The sequence below is a fragment of the Phyllobates terribilis genome, unplaced genomic scaffold (genome assembly GCF_046119375.1).
Source record: "Phyllobates terribilis strain yellow unplaced genomic scaffold, ASM4611937v1 Scaffold_1__5_contigs__length_1240528914, whole genome shotgun sequence".
NCBI classification, from domain to species: domain Eukaryota; kingdom Metazoa; phylum Chordata; class Amphibia; order Anura; family Dendrobatidae; genus Phyllobates; species Phyllobates terribilis.
Window position 1 is genome coordinate 314678901 of NW_027362761.1, and position 20729 is coordinate 314699629.

Genomic DNA, 20729 nt, shown 5'->3' on the forward strand with positions numbered 1-20729 from the left:
ATGCATCAAATAAACATAATAAATATAATAAATCTAAATCCACAAATAAAGCTCCAATATAGATAATGTACTGATGGAAAAGACAATGATAAAGACACATTGGTTATAAAACATATGTAAATCATAATAGTCAAAACAGTATTTCCTATTCCCTATTCAGACTTTTGGGATGTAAGGTCTGAAGGGTGTGGATCCAAAAGGATTCACGTTCCTTCAGCCTTTTTATGTGATTGCCTCCTCTGCGGGCGAGTGGTACATGATCTATCACTTGGTATCTCAATTGAGAAATGGTGTGGGATCTGCCTATGAAATGAGCAGGTATGGGCAGCTTAGTGCGTTTGCATCTGATGGTTGATTTGTGTTGAGAGATGCGGTCTCTGATATGCTGGGTAGTTTCCCCAACATACCCGAGACCACACGGACATTTAATAAGATATATCACATGTGTGGATTCGCATGTAAAGTGTCCCTGAATTGGGTATCTTTTGCCAGAGAGGGGATGTGTGAATGAGTCGCCTTTCATAATATTGGAGCATTGGAGGAACCCCAAGCATGGGAAAGTGCCTCGGTGTGGTGTTACCAGAGTGCGCTGTATCGGTCCTCTTTTTATGGGACCTACGTCCGCTTTGACAGGGTGGTCGCGTATATTGCGTGGGCGTTTATTGCATATCAACGGTTTATTAGCAAATTCAGGTATTGTTGGATATGACTTTGCCAATAGTGCCCAATGTCGTTGTATACACTGTTGAATAGCATTGCTAAAGGGATGGTACGTGTTTACTTAGGCTATCCTTTGGGTCTTTTCATGTATATGAGAACGGGGATTGTCTTGTTTTAAAATGTGCTCAGGGTAACTTCGTTGTTGAAATTTACCATTCATTTCCATATGTCTAGTGTCCCTAAGTTCATTATTCTATACAATGCGTTCGACTCTATGATGTTGAGACCTAGGGAGAGACATTTTTATGTGCCGTGGGAGGCAGCTAGAGTATAAGAGTAAACTATTTTTGGCAGTAGGTTTAACATAGAGGTCACTTTCCAGTGAGCCTGTCTCGGTTAAAGTGATCAAAGTATCTAAAAAATGAATTGAATGCAAATCATAATGCATTGTGAAGGTCAAGTCGGGAATACATGTATTGAGGTAGCCAAAAGAAAGAGTGTAATTCACTGTTAGTGCCCGTCCAGATGAAAAAAATATCGTCAATGAATCGTTTCCAATATAATACATATCTCTGAAAGAAATTATGCGTATATACGAAAATGTCCTCGAAGTGTGCCATGAAGATATTTGTATAAGGGGGCGCCACATTGGAGCCCATCGCGGTCCCTCTTCTTTGGAAGTAGAATGTATCCTCGAAGAGGAAATCATTTTTGGTGAGGATCAGTGTAAGCATATCGACGCAGAAATGGATTTGTTGTGGAGTTAGTGGAGTCTGTGTGTTAAGAAAATTGGTTGTGGCTGTGATGCCATCCTGATGATCAATACTCGTGTAGAGGCTATTCACATCAATAGTCACTAATGTGCTGTTGGGAGGGATACAATCTAATTCTTGCAGAGTTGTGAGAAAGTGGCTGGTATCCTTAAGGTATGAAGTGGTTTTAGGAATATATGGCGTCAAATTTTTTTCAAGTGTAATGGCGAGAGGTGACAAAATCGAGTCTGTGGAAGCAACAATAGGCCTACCTGGTGACTCTTGTAGGTTCTTATGTATTTTGGGCAGCGTATAGAACACTGGTATGGTGGGATAGTTATTAATCAAAAATTCACCTAGTTTAGAATCAATAGTGCCTATCCCTAAATGGTAAGAGGCTAATCTAGTGATAAGATCTCTTATCTGTGATGTGGGATTAAACGAGATCGCAGAATAGGTATCACTATCATTCAATTGGGACCTGATCTCAGTGATATAATATGTCCGGTCTAACACGACCACTGCCCTGTCTTTATCAGCTGGCTTGAGTATAATAATCCTGTTGTCTTTTAGGGACTTGAGTGCTTTAGATTCCTCATTGGTGAGGTTATTTTTATTATGGAATATTCCCCTCTTGATGGAGGAAAGGGTGTGCTCCACGTCCCTATTTACCAGGTCGATGAAAGTTTCAACATGGTGATAGTAACGGGGAGGTTGGAATCGGCTTGGAACTCTTAACTGTAAATCATGTAAAGAAAATTTTCCTTCACTCTGACTCTCCATATTCCCATTACTGTTAATTTTGTCACCATAAAAATGCACCTTAAGTCTTAGAGTTCTATAAAATCTCTGCAATTCTTGTTCCAACAGGAATGTGTCAAATGATGAAGTGGGGCAAAAAGAAAGCCCCTTCTGGAGGACAGATAATTCTGCTGGCGTTAAATTATATGTTGAGATGTTGTATACAATGTTCTCCGTCCTACCTGAGACCATGTCGTCATCCGAGTGTGATCTTGCTGTCGACCGCCTCCCCCTCCGCGTCCTGCTTTGTATGGTCGGCGTCCTCGTTGTTCTAAAAAATGGCTTGGATATTGGGTACTGCGGTCGCTGTCGGTTGAAGAGTTTCGGCCTGATGAGGTGTAGTAGCCCCTTCTTGGTGGTGTTGCAGTCCGATAGGAATCGGAGGAACGCCATCTATAAACCTGATTATGTAGGTAGTCCTCTGCGTCACGAAGAAATTTAGATTTTTTTTCTTACTTGTAGCTCTGTACGATAGTCAGTGATCGTCTTATCGATCCTTGTCTTCAAGGTAGAGAACTCCTCGGGCGTTACCGTATTGCTAAGTTGTTGTTCAGTGGTGACTATTCAGGTATTCAAATCCGTTATCTCCTTCTGTAAGAAATCAATTGTTAGAAGAATAATGTCCATCGAACATTTGTTCAGAATTCCTTCAAATTTAGTACAAAAATCTTGGTTGGAACTAAAGAGTGTAGGACATAAGGAGACCCTAAGGCCTCTCGGTATTCGTTGATTCTTATGATACACTGCATTACTCTAGCCGAGTAAGTCCAATGCAGTATGCCGTTTGAGCTCCTTCTCCTGTTCTCTTGCGCGTACCTCCTCGACAGGAGTATGTAGGAAAGTGCCTGGGGTAATAACCCATGCTATAATACCACTGGCTTCTTGATTGTAAGCAAACGTTGAGAACGACATAGGTGCTACAGGAGCTGGATCCCAAAAAGAGTTCAATAAGCAAAAGAATGAGGGGTCGCTCACTGTTGTAGTGGGTGCTCAGAAGGAATCGGAATATACTATAAGAAATCATCGGACACCATGGACCGCATATGCGTTCCACCGCTTTTGGAAGTCAATTGTCATGTGACCGGAAGTTGCGGCACATGTGATCTGCAGGACCTGCAGGTCCTTTAGGCAATAGCATGGTGCGCTCCACTAGCATAGAGCGCGCCTCCACTGGAACCACCAATAACACTGCGCGGCACGATATATAAGGAGGCAGTTCCACATGTCTTCCACACCACGTGTAGCCCGGTCCATTTCCACCCCAGGCACAGGTATGAGATCTGCAGTGAGCTAATGGGACCACATGTTTGTATGTGTTTGCGCCGACTATATATGTTGTTTGGAAGTATAATCCTTATTCTTTATCGTATAGGAAGCAACGAGTTCACTTTAACTTCAATTCTGCTTTAAGCAGCATTTCCAAACTGGTAATATGAATCCTGTTTAATTTTGTAAATTTTGTGTATTGGGAGATTTTTTGGCTTCTCATGGTGTTCAAGTCTTAAATTTGGCCAATTTGGTCCGCATATGGTTTCCTCTATATATTCGGCTTTTCTCTTCAATACCACTCCTTCACTTGTATAGATACATCAAAGCTTTGGTGCACCATCATATGTAGACACTGTCGCACGTTGCTATTTAACCTTTCTCTTGTTTCATAGTACCCGATGACATATCATGTTACAAAACTAAATTTATTTTTGTATAAATGTATATTTGCATTAATTAATTATTTGTTTGTTTATATCTAGTGATGACCTTGAAAAAAGACCGATCCAAAGGTTGAAACGTTGGTTTATTTCAAGGGCTTATGCCCTCTTTTGTGAAACAAGGGGCACATGTTAATAAAAAAAAAATTTCTGCATATTATACATACTGGAGTGCCGAAGTTTATTTCTTATAGTATATTCCGATTCCTTCTGAGCACCCACTACAACAGTGAGCGACCCCTCATTCTTTTGAGTACGTGGACTGCGTCGTTGACGGCGGACAGGTGAGGGATATGGTTGTTTGTTATTTTATGTTTTTTTTCAGAAGATCAATGGCTTCGCGGACAGAGGGTAATAAAAAAATTGTAGAACCGTGTGTTTTTTATTTCATTAAAATACTTTATTCTGGCCGTGTCTTTTATTGAAAAAGCGGCGACCATTTTACTACTCAGTTAGTAATGGGGGTGTCTTATAGACGCTCTCCATTACTAACCTGCTCTTCACGTCGGCCGCCAATACAAGGCTGACGTGAACCTTAGCCCCATTACCCCACTCGCCACCGCTAGAGATCAGTGGGAAGAGCAGAGGCTAAGTGCCAGATTTGGCGCATCTTATGGATGCGCAATTTCTGGGACTGCTGGTGGGTTATATTAATAGCCGCGGAGGGGGCTAGTATTCATAGCCCCTTCCCTGGCTATTAATATCAGCCCGCAGCTGTCTGTTTAGCCTTTGCTGGTTAGATTTTATAGGGGGACCCCACATCAATTTTTCTCTGGGGTCTCCCTGTAATCTAGCCAGTGAAGGCTAAACAAACAGCTGTGAGCTGATATTAATAGCTAGGGAACATTGTTGGCTAATGGCTCCTTCCGCGGCTACTAATATTTCTCTCTACTGGTTATAAAAGTGACGCGGGAGCCCACGCCTTTTTTTTTTAAATGTTAGGCTCTGTGACCACGATCCAGATGTAGCAGCGCTTTGGACGCATATTTTTGCTGCGTCCAAAACGTTGCATTCTATTGAACGCAGGTAAATCCGTATGTGTTCACTGAATCATGCAGATTGACCGCATGCTATACATTCTAGTGGTCAAATTTATGTTGCGGAGACTAGGGACTCCGCAAGAGAATTTGACATGCTGCGGTACTGAAAGACGCGTTTTGGACGCAGCAAAAATACGCTGAGTGCTGATTGCTTGGGACGTAGCTGCTAACGAACCAGCTGTGAGCTGTTAATTATAGCCGGAGACCATGTTTGCAAATGGCACCTTCCCAGGCTAAAAATAGGCGCTCACAGCAGCCCCATAAATTATGTGAATAGAAATGCTAATGAAGATTGGGTGAATGGGATTAGCTGACACCTAGCTCTTTTGTTTGGTTATGACAAGGTGTCAATCAGACCTTTTCATGACCAAACCTAATTAAAGTAAAGAGTTAAATAAACGCACAGACACAGAGTAAACCTTTATTTGAAATACAACAGACAAATTCTTTAATCGTTTAAATTAACCAATATACTCACCCCAGTTGTGAAGGTAATCCAAGGGTTTAAGCAAATAACTTTACTTCGCTCCAAAAAGCATTAGTTGATGTACAAAAATGCTTCAAAAAACGCATTAAAAAACCACGTCAAAAAACGCTCAGCGTTTTTCCTTCCAAGGAGACGTGGAAACGCACAGGAAATTTCTGCTTCAAATCCTGATTGTGCATACATAGCCTTAAAGTGCCTTGTCACATCTAAGATAAGAAGCCAAACCAGAAACTCCATTTGCAAACAAGTGTTTTGGGGTGTTGTCCCACATAAGTGCAAAAGCAGAAGAACCGATTTGACTGGGTGAGAGGCCTTTGGCAGGGCCCTCTCACGGGTACAGTTTCTCCTTGTGGAGAGTGACAAGTCGGCATAGGGAGACTCATAGGCCATGCAATGCTCCCCGGGATTTGAATATGGAAATATCCTTTTCAAACTTCAAGAGGACATGGACTCTAGTGCCACCTATTGGAAGTAGCAATCCTAAAGCTCAAGATCGACCCTATAAATGGGTAAATAAGAAGCCAAACCAGAAACTCTATTTTCAGACATGATTCATGTTCTGCTAATCCTCTTTTTTCACTTTGTATAAGAGATACCAGCAGGAAGGGATATGAGGTTGTACATGGCAGTATTAACTACGTTAGGACACATTCACATGTTTAGTATTTTACAACAGTATTTGTAAGCCAAAACCAGGTGTCACGATACTGTAGCTGGATTTCCCGGGGCAATGGGCTCCTTCCCTGTCCCTCAAGCTAGGAGAACCTTAGGCTATCCCTGTACCCCAGATTACCCCTGAAAGAGGAGATGCTTGGATCTCGTACCTTGCTATGCTACTATATTCACACTGACCTGTTTCTTCCTCCACCCAGGGGAAGTAAGGAAGTGTGTAGGATAACACAAACCTAACAGACGGGGATAATAGAAAACTGCAGTCATACAAATGCTCTCGCTAAACAACCGAATGGAAATCAAGAGAACAGTAGGAGGGGTAAACCAAATGAGAGAGGATTAGGATAAACCAGGGGTGTCCAAACTTTTTTCTAAGAGTGCCAAATTTGATGAAGTGAACATGTGCGAGGGCCGATCATTTTGCTTGACATTCTTTGGACCATTAAAATGAATGCAAATAAACTTTTTTTGCAAAGTTTATTGAAAACGGCATACTTTTTATTTTGTGACTTGGATGACAAATCTAAACAGGTGTTTAATCAATCTGCCTTAAAGGGGTTAACCCAGACATACCCCCATTCTCACCCAGGAAGCCCCTCCCCGACTTGAGCATCGAAGCAGTTTATGCTCCAATGTCCTACTTTTGCCCTGCACTAAATTGCGCAGAGGAAAGGCATTTTCTGGAGTTCTAGTGACATACCCGGCTCTCCACGGGGCTGGCAGAAAGCCCAGTGACGTCACCGGCACTGATGGGCGGGCTTTATCACCAGTAAACCAGCTAGAGCAGCGCTAAAGCCTGCACATTAGAGCCGGTGAAGCCTCCTACCGGCAGTGTGTCATTGTAAATAGCACAGGGCAAGGGAGCACATCGGAGCATGAGATGCTTTGATGCCCATGGCAGGGGGGCTGCCTGGGTGAAAAAGGGGGTATGTCTGGGTTCTGAACTTGGACAACCCCTTTAATATAATAAAAACAGGAAACTGAGATATCTCAGGAACATTTTAAAGTACATTACACAAAGTAATGTAAGGTTGTCTGTCAACTTATAAGTTCAAAAAATGTGAACAGGAACATAACAGCAAGTATACATGTGTTCAAATATATAACTGTCTATCCAACTGACATTAATTGAGATTTTACAACATATTAATCTCAATTAAAAAAAAGAAACTAGCCTGCACTAATGTGAAGGGTGAAACTGGGATCTGGACTGCAGCACATAGACTAGGTCTGGTTCAATGGCCGTGGTTTTGATGCGCAAAATGTCACGCAGGTGAGAGTCACTTAGTCTTGTCCTCACGCGGTTCTTGTTAAAGTTCATAACAGAGAATGTCTTCTCACACAAATATGTTGAGCCAAACAAGCTCAGGGTTTTCTTAGCCAATGTTCGAATCTCTTGAAACCGGCTCTTATCCAGTTGGCGGTAAAAGTTAACAAGAGAGAGCTGTTGATGACGACTGCGTAACTCGCTGTCACAATGTAGCTCAATGAGCTCGAGCTGCAACTGATCAGGAGCATTGTCGGGGTCAACAGAGAATGGAGAGGAGAAAATGCTGATCTCCTTTTCAATAGCTGCAAAATCTTGAAAGCGCCGTTGAAACTCCCCAGCCAGAGATGTGATGTCTGCTGCATACCTGCTTATTTGCGCATGGATATCATCCTGTGGAAAACTGTTAATTATTTCCTGTAGCGCTGAAAAATGGATGGTATTGGGCGGTGTTTGTGACAACTGCCTTAGGAAAAGTTGCAGCTTTGTTCCAAAGGCTTTGAGGTGTGAATAAAGTTGGTTCACCGCTGCATCTTTGCCCTGAAGATTCATGTTCAGTACATTCAGATGCTTTGTTAGGTCGACTAGAAACCCCAAATCAGCCAGCCAAATTGGATCAGATAGTTCTCGCATCGTTTGTCCCTTTGTTTCCAAGAATTCTCCTATTTCCTTTCTGAGAGAGTAGAAACGTTGCAGTGCAGACCCCCGACTGAGCCATCTTACATCGTTATGATATGAAACATCTTCATATTCAGCCTGGATATCCAGTAGAAACTGTTTAAACTGGCGGTGGCACAGGGCTTTAGAGCGGATAAAATTAATGGTCTTTAGTACCGGTTTCATAACATGATCATATTGGAGATGTTTAGCACAGAGAACTTGTTGATGAATGATGCAATGAAGTTTAATAGCTTTGCCTCCTTCTTCGCTCACCTTGTTACAGATTAGGGTTGATAATCCACTTCGTTCACCAGTCATGGCAGGTGCCCCATCAGTAATAATCCCAGTAACTTTGTTCCAAGGCAGTTTCATGTCATCTATGGCAGAACTAACAGAATCAAATAAATCTTTCCCTCTTGTTTGATCCTTGAGGCTCTGGAGGTCAAGTAGCTCTTCAGTCACATTCATTTCATCGTCCACCCCTCTTAAAAAAATCAGCAACTGAGCCGTGTCAGATAGGTCCGTGCTTTCATCACAGGCTATTGAAAAGAAGTCAAAATCAGCTCCTTTTGACATTAACTGTCTCTTAATATCCGATGAAATTTCTTCAATTCTCCGTGCTACAGTGTTACGAGCCAGGCAAATGTTGGAAAACTCTTGCTTCTTCTCGGGACAGACATTCTCTACCATTTTCATAACACATTCTTTGATAAAGTCACCCTCTGCAAAAGATTTGCAATTTTTAGCAATTAACGCTGCCACCTCATAGCTCGCCTTTGTGGCATTTTCATTTGACTCACGGGCTCTTGTAAAAAATCGCTGTTGTGACAATAAAACAGCTTCAAGTTGCTTATACTTTTCACTTCGGTCGTGCCCTGTTAGCTTGTCGTATGTGCTATGTCTCGTCTGATAGTGTCGCTTGACATTAAATTCTTTATAAACAGCAACGGTCTCTTGGCATATCAGACAAACACAGTGATTCTTTATTTCAGTGAAAAAATATTCTACTTTCCACTTGTCCTGGAAGCGGCGGCCCTCACTGTCAACTTTTCGTTTCTTATTTGTAGTTGCCATTATAAAAATTGGCCAGAAGGGGAGAGATTAAAAGGCGCAGAGGGTGGAACAGCAAAAATAAGATACTGCTATATGCTTTATAACACAGGCAGAGAATAGCAAGCTGTGCAACAGTCGCACATCAGATAATGGAATTATAGCACAGTGACAGGCAGTCAGGGGTTAATGAAGGGTATGACAGCTTGCTACCACAAGCTTGTGTGAGAGCCCTGCTGGCCTAACCTTTCTGGAGGTGTAAGGTGGCGCAGGGACTTATATATAACTTAATATATATATTATTTATATAATTTTACACAACTAAGCTGAGGTCTTCAGCCTATCTGACCTCTGAACGTCTTACAACCCCTGGGGGCTGGAGATCTCGCACGTCGCGAGATCTTGGCTGGCCGGTTGCCGCCGCTCAGTACTCCGGCGCAGGGAGAAGGAAAGCCGAAATCTCGCGATGTCCGAGATTTCGGCTCTTCTCCCTGCGCCGGAGTACTGAGCGGCGGTGGCGACGAGAGCGGCGGTGGCGACGAGAGCGGCAGCGGCCGCAAGGTACATGCTGCTGGATACCTGGGGGCCTTATTAGTCCGGACCGCGGGCCGCAAATGGCCCGCGGGCCGGACTTTGGACATGCCTGGGATAAACACACAATACCAAATCCATGCAGATATTTCCTGTAAACTACACCAACCGACTGCTACTACCAGGTAGTTGTAACTATCACCAGAAATTCCCTAGTGCAAGAAGTGAGCATTTATACCTGAGAGGAGTGACCAACACAGAACAGCTGAGACAATTCAGGATGAGAGCTCCAGAACTGATTAACCCTTGTAATGACATAGCAAGGAAAACCTGCACTGCTAATAGGAAGGTGAACCAGATCTAATACTTTCAGGGGTTTGTATAACCAGACGCTGATATCTTCTGGCCCTCTCTGTCGCTGTATCCCCGTGACTATAGGAGTGGAACAATCAGAGGAAAAATATAATAAAAACACGTCACCATTTCTGTATTTATCACCCACTCCTGGTTTTGGCTTACAAATACTGATGTAAAATACTGACCAAATACTGAAGATGTGAACGTGGCCTTAGAGACCTAGTAGCACACACAGTCTTCAGGGAAGAGATCACTCACATGGCATCAGTGGTCAGAGAGGGGAGAACCAATGTAAGGTAAGGATTCAGTGATCGCTGAGCATTCGTGTCGACAGAGCGGCATCTGCACCGAGAAGGGGAGTTATTACACATATGGGCTGCATCAATGTCTGTGTCCGAACAGAAGGCAGCAAAGAGGCTATATTAGACCAGGAATCATAGAGGAATTGAGAAATTGTAAAGTTATTAGCCTTCTGGAAACACTTCACAGCCAGAATGCATGAGAACCTGATTATCAGGGGGTCTGAAATAAATGAAAGAATGAAAATTGCATCCTGAAACTTAGCGATTACTGTGAGATAAAATAATTGCACTAACAGCAGTGATGTTTATATCTTTAAAAGAATGCAACTTTCTTCTTTAATAAATATTAATGTCCAGAAATCTTTTTAAGAGTTGCATCTTCCGCTTGGTCCAGTGGCATTGTTGCTCTACTAGCCCTTAGTGTGCACTCTGCTGCTGCTATGTGAGGCAGCTTTTCCTCTCCAGCATTGGAGGAGTCCAGTGGCACTGCAGCTTGCCAATTTCAGAGATCTGTCCAGCTTACAAGCTCTATTGGAAAGAGTTTGTAAGCGCTGCGCCCTCTGTCTTGGAGATTTGCCATCACTGATACTCTGCAGAGGTGGCTAATAACCTAGGCAAAGAGCAGTAAACCATAAAGATAAAAATCCCTCTATTCTTGAGAACTGAGAGCATTTTTGATAAGAAGAAAATGTCAAAATTGCTTATTTTTTACAAGGATTTTGTAATTGTAAAGATTTTTGATGATAGGAATAACCATTTTAATGTTCTTTTGTTTACTCCACAACAGGCATGCTGCCGGTAGCAGAGACATTCAGCTTCTGCCTTGTTACTTTGCTCTCAGATGTTGCTCACAGAGATGTGACCTTCAGAGGACAGGTGAGCATTTCCTTAAGCCCCCGTCACCCTAAGCGAGATCGCTGCTGAGTCACAAGTTTTGTGACGCAACAGCGACCTCAGCAGCGATCTCGCTACGTTTGACACTTAGCAGCGACCAGGCCCTTGCTGTGAGATCGCTGGTCGTGTCGGAATGGTCTGGACATTTCTTTGATTGTTGAGGTCCCGCTGGGTAGCATGCATCGCTGTGTTTGACACCTTACCAACGACCTCGTTGGCGACTCAGAACTGAGAAATCGTCCCTCATCGAGGTCTGAATCGTAAGAGCAGCTGCTATGTGACAGGGTCCCAACGACCGCCGACATCGTTATACAGGTCGCTACGGGTCGCCGTATCGTTGCTGCGTCGTTAGGAAGATCTGACTGACATCTCACCAGCGACCACATAGCGAAGCAGCAACGATTCGTGACAGGTCGTATCGTTGTTGGGATCGCTGTAACGTCGCTAAGTGTGACGGGGCCTTTAGAGTTGGAGTCCCGCTGTGATAAGAATTATTGTTATACTGTGTTGGGCCTAGAACAAAGGGTTGGAAGTTATATCAGGCAAGTGAGGGCTCTTCATATCCAGTGTCCATCAACCGACAGCTAGAATTCTAGTAATCATGGGCAGATTTTATACGTTTGCATTTGCTTATGAGTTTTTGTGATAATCTTACTACACAGCAGCCTGGAGACTGTGATTCATAATCTTCATGTCCAAGGGTCACTGTTTTTGCAAACTTAGTGCATAATTTTCCCCCACATGAAAACTCAGGCATTGACTGTGATATTTTAATATTTAACCAAATAACACGGAAATTATTGACAGTTTTTTTAAACAACCAGGCCTGTCCTCAGAAATAATAATGATAATTTTACCTAGTTTTGCATAAACTTTCCACGCATGTGGGCTGCCTGCCGATGATGATGATGGCTCTTTTGTGGCCAACTTGCACTATTAATGGTAAACTTGCACACCTATAAAGTCAGTATCACTTTCTCAGATTTATCTTAGAAGAAGGGTTTTATTTGGTCTTCTCATGAATTATTTAAAGCAAAAAAAACAACACTTAAAGGGGTATCCCATCTCCAATATCCTATCCCAATATGTAGTAGTAATAATAATATTAGTAAATGCCTCCAATTATAAATGTGGTATAGTTCTTCTGATTTGCTGTGTTGCTTACCCCATGTGCAGGGCATTGCCGTAACTTAGATCTGCAGCATGGACAGCAGGTCTGGAAGTTGAGTTTTGTAGCTGTTGACTTTACCGACATTGCAGTTTTAGAAATATTCCTACTAATGATCCTTGTAGAAATGCAAAAGTTCAGCACCCTGTATAATAAAGTCACGTTATTCCGTGATTAAAATGTAACTTGCTAACGTTTCCTGGTGATTTTTACGGGAAATAAAGACTTGTGGTGCTCAAAGCTGATGGACAGAATTTTTTTTGCCAAAGACGACACCATTTAGCATCTGTATTCTGCATCAACAACATGCATTGGACGTCAGGGCTCTGATCATGGAGCATCCTGGTATCATGCACAATACACCTCCTGGAAGCTCTGCTTTCTGGGAGGGTTTGGGGAGATTTCAGTAGCAACTGGGAGAAATGCCGATTAACTTGGAAGTCCAGGGGATCTTCCCTTTCCTGTAAGAGTAGGCAAGTATGCATAGAAGTCATGACGTATAGACTGTATTATGATCCAAACTTGGCTACAAATTGTTGGTCTTGGAGTAATCTGAGGAAATTGTGGTCATTCCTGTAAAAACTGGTGCTGAAGAAAAACACTTCATGCCTAATTTTTAAATCTCATTGTAAGAAAAAAAAAAAGCTTTGTGTCACTTATTCACTTATTATGCCCAAAGGATATTTTCTTGAATTCTTTTTTATATCTGCTCCTTATCTGACAGCAGTTTGTGTTTGTGTCTTCAGATATTGGAGACAATCCTAGATGTGATGCAATGTCTGCTTGGAATGTGCCAGTCTCCACAGATCCAGGACAAAGGTAAGCTATTTGAATAGAGGTCTTCCAAATCAAATGTGCTATTTTAGATTAAGTATCCACTTTGGTTTTCATGTAAGTCTCCTGACTTGTTTCTGGAGTGTGGATATTATTAAAGAAAAAAGAACAAGAAGATGGAGTATTTTACTGGGGCACCCAAATAGACACAAAACACACCAATTATAATTATTTACATTATTTCCTAAATACACTGCTCAAAAAAAGTAAAGGGAACACTTAAACAACAGAATATAACTCCAAGTAAATCAAACTTCTGTGAAATCAAACTGTCCACTTAGGAAGCAACACTCATTGACAATCAATCTCACATGCTGTTGTGTAAATGGAATAGACAATAGATGGAAATTATTGGCAATTATCAAGACACCCTCAATAAAGGAGTGGTTCTGCAGGTGGGGACCACAGACCACATCTCAGTACCAATGCTTTCTGGCTGATGTTTTGGTCACTTTTGAAGGTTGGTTGTGCTTTCACACTTTTGGTAGCATGAGACGGACTCTACAGCCCACAGAAGTTGCTCAGGTAGTGCAGCTCATCCAGGATGGCACATCAAAGCGAGCTGTGGCAAGAAGGTTTGCTGTGTCTGTCAGGGTAGTGTCCAGAGGCTGGAGGCGCTACCAGGAGACAGGCCAGTACACCAGGAGACGTAGAGGGGGCTGTAGGAGGGCAACAACCCAGCAGCAGGACCGCTACCTCCGCCTTTGTGCAATGAGGAACAGGAGGAGCACTGCCAGAGCCCTGAAAAATGACCCCCAGCAGGCCACAAATGTGCATGTGTCTGCACAAATGGTTAGAAACTGACTCCATGAGGGTGGTATGAGGGCCCGACGTCCACAGATGGGGGTTGTGCTCACAGCCCAACACCGTGCAGGACGCTTGGCATTTGCCACAGAACACCAGGATTGGCAAAGTCCACACTGGCTGGTGTGGTTGGCCCTGGGTTCCTCCTAATGCAGGACAATGCCAGACCTCATGTGGCTGGAGTGTGTCAGCAGTTCCTGCAAGATGAAGGCATTGAAGGTATTGACAGGCCCGCTCGTTCCCCAAACCTGAATCCGATTGAGCACATCTGGGACATCATGTCTCGCTCCATCCACCAACGTCACGTTGCATCACAGACTGTCCAGGAGTTGGCGGACGCTTTAGTCCAGGTCTGGGAGGAGATCCACGGGAGACCATCCGCAACCTCATCAGGAGCATGCCCAGGCGTTGTAGCGAGGTCATACAGGCATGTGGAGGCCACACACAATACTGCGCCTCATTTTGACTTGTTTTAAGGACATTACATCAAAGTTGGATCAGCCTGTAGTGTGTTTTTCCACTTTAATTTTGGGGGTGACTCCAAATCCAGGCCTCCATTGGTTAATAAATTTGATTTCCATTGATGATTTTTGTGTGATTTTGTTGTCAGCACATTCAACTTTGTACAGAACAAAGTATTCAATGAGAATATTTCATTCATTCAGATCTAGGATGTGTTATTTGAGTGTTCCCTTTATTTTTTTGAGCAGTATATATACTCCACATTTATACATTCATTATTCAGAAAACACAATAAATATAGGACATACAGAAATGGCAAAAAAAAGGAAACCCGAGTAGATATAAAGGAAAGTACTTGATAATATAGTAAACGTGATTCAGTATAACCTCCAAGCTAACTCCAACATGGCCAGAAGATAGAATATAGAAAAAAGTCCTCAATAAAAGGAAACCAAGTCCTTAGGTAATATGAACATATATTATAGATGTCAAGGTGCCTGATGGCCAGTTATATCCGCCTCGCAAAAGCAAACAGTTGCCAAGTTACTTTATGCAGCATAAAAACAAAGTGACAAGATCATCCATCAAACGATAAAGGACTGTAGCCACGTGAACTGACAATCGCGTCGTAGAAACAGGCCAAATGGCAAAATGGAATCTGTAGCAGTGAAACCACACCGCTCAAAGCTAATAATGTGCCTGTGAACTGCACCACATTTGTATTCAATACTAGCAAATTGTGCCTCTATTTCCATAAAAACGTCCTCATCCGCTCAGATACCAGTAAAACACTGCATATGACTGTATTTCAGTGTGATGGTCAGAATTATATTCAATTATAATGACATGTCGCCGATCTCCATAGCTCTTGTTCTACACCCCGTGTACGCGGAAGAGGAAGTTGGAGGGCGGGTAGTGTCTGGCATCACCAGTAATAAATATTTTAAAGATCTTAAAAATGTACATCTAATCTTTCTTTACCACTGACTGTAAGAAAAAGAGAATAAACAAAAGTAATTTTTTATATTACTATGGAGAGACCCAAAGACCTTGGTGAAGTGCTTTACCTTGGGTTGCCAGCACCAGGGGCAAGACAAGTATTGCTTCCTCTATCTTAGTAATAATGCCCCTTTAAAACAAATGATGCCCCAAAATTCCCCCTTTTAGAAAGTACTTATGCCCCCTCCCCTTAATGTCCTCCGTGCCTTATTTGACTTGAAACCCCTGGCATCTTCATGCTAGGCTGGGACATCCGGCCACAACTAGGTGCTGTACGTCTCTGTAGTTGCGTAGTCTTCATGACATCACACCGTGCAGAATGACCTTACAGTGCTTATTCTAGGACGTTGACCTCAGAACGTCCCTGCGAGTGCACAGGGTCGTCCCTGTCCTAGTTGTGGTTGGAAATCCTGGCCTGATGTGAAGATGCCCTGGGTTTCAGTGCGTGACAATGATAAGATGTGTAGAGAACCATACGGGGGGGACATTGAGCAGCGGAATTGAGCGATCAGATGAGTATTATTTTAGTTTTTTTTTTTTCTTTTATATTTTACATTTATTATGCATTGGGGTCTCTAATATTCAATTCACAAAGAATAAATTCCATTATGTGCGCAATACTAAGGAAATCCTGAAAGCATGATCTGTTGATGACTGGAGTTGAGGAACACTGCTCTATGGTATAACAGGGCCCTCCCAGCCAGTGCATGCTTTCTTTTTGTGGTGGTGGGACGCATGGTTTTCAGAAAGCTCATCAGTTCTTCTCCTCTTAAGGCCCTGTCTCTCTTGAGGTTCTGAAAGAGAAGACCTCAATCCCTTCTTCTGAATATTTCAGATATTTACAAATTAAAGATTGGTTGTCGAGCTATCCTTTTGCTTTTGACCCTCTGTATACCTTCACATCATTTGAACATATTTGTCAATCATCTCCACACTCCAGAGATTTACTTTCCATTGTTTATTCACTGTTAAACATCATTCTCACCATATATACACAGCTATGTAAGTTGATGGGAGGTAGATTTGGTGGGCTTACGTGACCTTACACCCTGGAATTATGCATGGGCCACTGTTTCTTCCTGTTCAACTTCAATTCAATGGAATCTGCATGCAAAGCCCCTTAGTATATGGTCCCCATATGGATAGCACACATAGTTCCTTGTTATCCTGCCAGTTGCTCTGAGGTACACCTCCAAAGGTGATATACAGTGGTGTAACTAGAGTCCGATGGGCCTCGGTTCAAAATTTGCACCTATGCCCCCTCCTGCATTTTGGTCAGTTGTATAGGCCCTTTTAGCATTCTAGATCCTATAAATATATATGTTAGTTCCCATATAATATTGTGCCCCAGCTTGGGCCCCTTCCTGTAATAATGTCACCCATTTTGGCCCCGTGATTGGCTGACGGTGTGTATTGCAGTGTGGAGCTAGCGGTTCTCTGCGCCGCAATACATTTCAGCCTAATGTGTGTTCTCTGACGCACATCCAGCTGAAATAGACGTTTGCGTCTGCGGGCCTTCTCGCTCTTGCCCTGTTGTGGTCATAGCCTCTATGACTGCATTGGGTGAGAGATCGGGACCATGTTGTCCTCTAGTAGATTAGTCAGATCCTGTCAGTGACGTTTCCTGGGATGTCCCTTCCTCTTCCCTGCATTCACTGGCCCAGCAACACCCAGACTAATGTGACTATACTGCAGCTCTGCCCATAGAAGCGACCAAGTTCAGTATGGTTGTGCTGCTGTACCAGGCACTCTCGTTAGGATGTTGCTGGGCAGTCTACAACAAGTGAAGGGGCAGTGGAGCTTCAGCAAGTGGCACAACAGTTTTTTTTGTTTTTTTTTTTCTTTTTCTTTCGGGGAATGCCCATCCCCCCACCAATCATGCATTGATGGCCAATCCTTTATTGACTTAGAAATGATCTATAGACTTCTGCTAGATTCTCAGTTAGATAAACTACAGGAAGTTTCTCATCCAGTAGATCCAATTTATTAAAAATGGTAACTTTTAATGGTTGACAGATATGAAAAGTAACTTGAGAAACATTTTAGTTTGTTTTTTTGCTCACCGTTTTGTAACTTCTGTTATTTCATATTGAATCTCTCACTTTGCAGAATACCTTTGCAAGTATGCAATCCCATGCTTAATAGGCATATCTCGGGCATTTGGGAGATATAGCAACTCTGAAGAGTCTCTACTATCCAAGTTGTTTCCCAAGATCTCCCCTCAATCTCTGAAGGCTCCAGAAGAGCTGGAAGGGATCCGTAGACGATCCTTCAATGATTTTCGATCTATTCTTCCAAATTCGCTCCTCAACGTATGTCAATCAGACTCATTGAAGAGAAAGACAAGTAGTGTATCTAGTGGTTCACAGGTAAATGTGCAAGTGTTTAAGTTTATTCCAACTATAGACCCACTATTATTTAAATAATTAAATGTTTATTTTTAGCATCTTAATGTTGGGTTTTATTAATGTGAAAATGGCAGTGTGTGCAAAACACACCAAAAATTATGTAATTTGTGATAATGCAATAGTGATGAAGTGTTGCCTTTCTGATTCATCACAGGTGAGCCCAGATCGTGTTGTTCCTCTCCCTGGATCTCCTGCTGGATCCACAATCCAGTACTTTGAAGGTAATGCTGCAAAATTGTGTTCATTCATGTTTGGATATCTATGTTAAAGGGGTTGTCCAATCTTAAACTACAAGTCTGCAGTCACTCTGTGACTTCAGACTTATGAATCCTCACAACGCGCGCTGTGAGGATTCTCCGGTTCTAACAGAGGTCATGTGACTGCAAGTATGCTTTATTCATACTCCCGGCCACATTCCAAATAGACTGTTTCCGGCCTCTTTGAATACACTTGCATTGAGCAAGGCACCTACCATCTAGTCTGAGAGTGGCCGGGAGTAAGCATATCATATATTTGCGGTCCCATGACCGCCGCTCCCAACACTGGCATCGGGGAATCCTCACAGTACACAGTGCTCACAGTGATTGATTCACAAGTCTGCAGTCACATAGAGTGACTGCAGACCTGTAGTTTAACACCAGACAATCCCTTTAATGAGAAATCCCTTTGACAAAAATGTTGTATTCTAAAATTATAATTAATGAATATGACAGATAAAGAGGTACGGGGAGTTTAAAGATATAAAAAAGAAAAAAAAATGTTTTTATAAATTGTTAATTTTGTAATACTTATTGTTTATGGTATGTTTTCTTGAAATATTTAATAAAAATTTTTTACCAAAAAAGAGGAATGTGGAAAAAAAAAAAAATCGCTATGTAATCAAAAAACCTTGCATTTCAGTACTCCTAATATTGGACTTCTACTTCCTGTTGGGTACATGGGTATTAGAATTAATAGGCTGACTCAGGCTTGTTCGTATAGAAGTCTTATGTGAGGATGCCCCAATCTGGGCCAAGATCATTGTGAAGGAAGATGAGGAGGGGCTGTAGCATCATCTGTCATTGTGAACAGTGGATTCTTTGTTATTGACTGTGTATCTGAATACACAATCAATAACAAAGTGAGTGTTACCACTCACCATAATCCTGTCTGTGCTGATAATGAGACTTGCTGAAAAGTCCTCTCCAAAGAAAAGGAAGTGTAAGCAAAATATAAGGCTTGGTTGCCAGTATGGAAACTGCAAGATTTCTGTTTTTGTTTTTATATACACGTGAAATTTTTAAAACAAACAATATGAATTTTTTTTTTTAATAAACCTAAAAAGTACATTTAACAATAAAACCTGATTTAAACAATAGGTTATTCTTGGATGACACATTCTTTTTAAGAGAACTGTGCGCTGTTAATGTATTCTTTGTTTACACCTAATATCCAAAATATCTAGTGGTTTGGTCCATTACTGTCGTGTATTTTTTTTAAATCCATATTTTTTTTATTGCTCTGTTTTTCCTCTCCCACAGGATCTTATTTGCCAGATGGCAGCGCGGTGGATCCAGATTATTACCTCACCACCATCAGCTCCAGCTTCTCGGTCTCCCCTCTGTTCACCGGTGTCAACAATAAAGAGTTTGATATCCCCCAAGAAACCCTGCGTCAACTACTGTGCATGGTATAATGTCATGATCACTACTTCCAGTAATGTCCCCATAAATGCCCGTCCTTCCAGCAGGGCGACAATACACTCTTTATTATACAACGGAAGCTTTTGTCTTGTTTAGTTCACTCCGTACAATCAAGTGAGGGGATTTCAGGATTCATTCATTCTTTTCTTCATGTTTATGGACGTTCATTTAATATTAGATACAAATGTACACATTTCATTAACTGGTGCAGACCTCTTCTATTATTCCTAATAATTTTTTTTTTGCTCCTCTTGTTTTTTTTTTTGTTGTTGTTCTTTACAGGTGAAGCAGATTGTTGCAGATCCAGTTTTGAGCTCATTAGATTGTCTCATCACTGAAGTTACAGAGGTAATGTTACTAACTATGGGAATAACTGATTAAACTCCTCTGTGTACATCCTAAACCGCTCTATACACAATATTTGCAGAATGTCTGATGAAATATTTCTCTTTATAGAATAATGCGTAGCAGGGAAAATATATTTTCAAGGATTAAAGGACTTGTATATTTTGAAAAGGCCATTCTCATGTTGTAAAAGCAACAGTTATCATCGTAGTCCCGGCTTTATGAAGCTTTCATTGTGGATAAGATAGGGAAAGTTTATGGTGTTAGTTTTGTTACCACCAGATATTTTTAGTTGCTTTTATTATATGATAGAAACTAATTTTGATTGTTTTTATGTACTGGTTTTAGGCTAACCCCAGCACTGATCTTTTTTATAAAACCTTCAGCGATCCTCTCTACGTAGCGATGTTTAAGATGCTCAGAGATACACTGTATAATATGAAAGGTAGGTGTCAGTGTGAAAATATCCCTCTGGTTTGCTTACGTATTGTTTTTGGTGAAAATTATATTAACCACTTCGCGCCAGAGCCTGTTTTTGCCTTTGTGACCGGGCCAATTTTTTCAATTCTGACCACTGTCACTTTATGAGGTAATTACTCTGGAACGCTTCAACGGATCCCCCTGATTCTGAGATTGTTTTTTTGTGACATATTGTACTTCATGATAGTGGTAAAATTTCTTTGATATCACTTGCGTTTGATTGTGAAAAAATCGGAAATTTGGCGAAAATTTTGAAAATTTTGCAATTTTCAAACTTTGAATTTTCATGCCCTTTAATCAGAGAGATATATCACACAAAATAGTTAATAAATAACATTGCCCACATGTCTACTTCACATCAGCAC

The 20729-nt window shown here is 41.8% G+C and overlaps 1 protein-coding gene across 2 annotated transcripts in view; it reads left to right on the forward strand.

The window, feature by feature from the left end:
• The window catches only part of PI4KA (phosphatidylinositol 4-kinase alpha), a 125233-nt gene that overhangs the window by 19354 nt on the left and 85150 nt on the right, over nt 1-20729 (forward strand). For both annotated transcript variants that reach the window (XM_073674958.1, XM_073674967.1), the window contains exons 4-10: nt 11076-11164; nt 13097-13169; nt 17559-17818; nt 18012-18078; nt 19378-19526; nt 19822-19887; nt 20233-20329. In XM_073674958.1, the coding sequence (XP_073531059.1) occupies nt 11076-11164; nt 13097-13169; nt 17559-17818; nt 18012-18078; nt 19378-19526; nt 19822-19887; nt 20233-20329 (801 nt within the window). The remainder of the gene's footprint in view (nt 1-11075; nt 11165-13096; nt 13170-17558; nt 17819-18011; nt 18079-19377; nt 19527-19821; nt 19888-20232; nt 20330-20729) is intronic.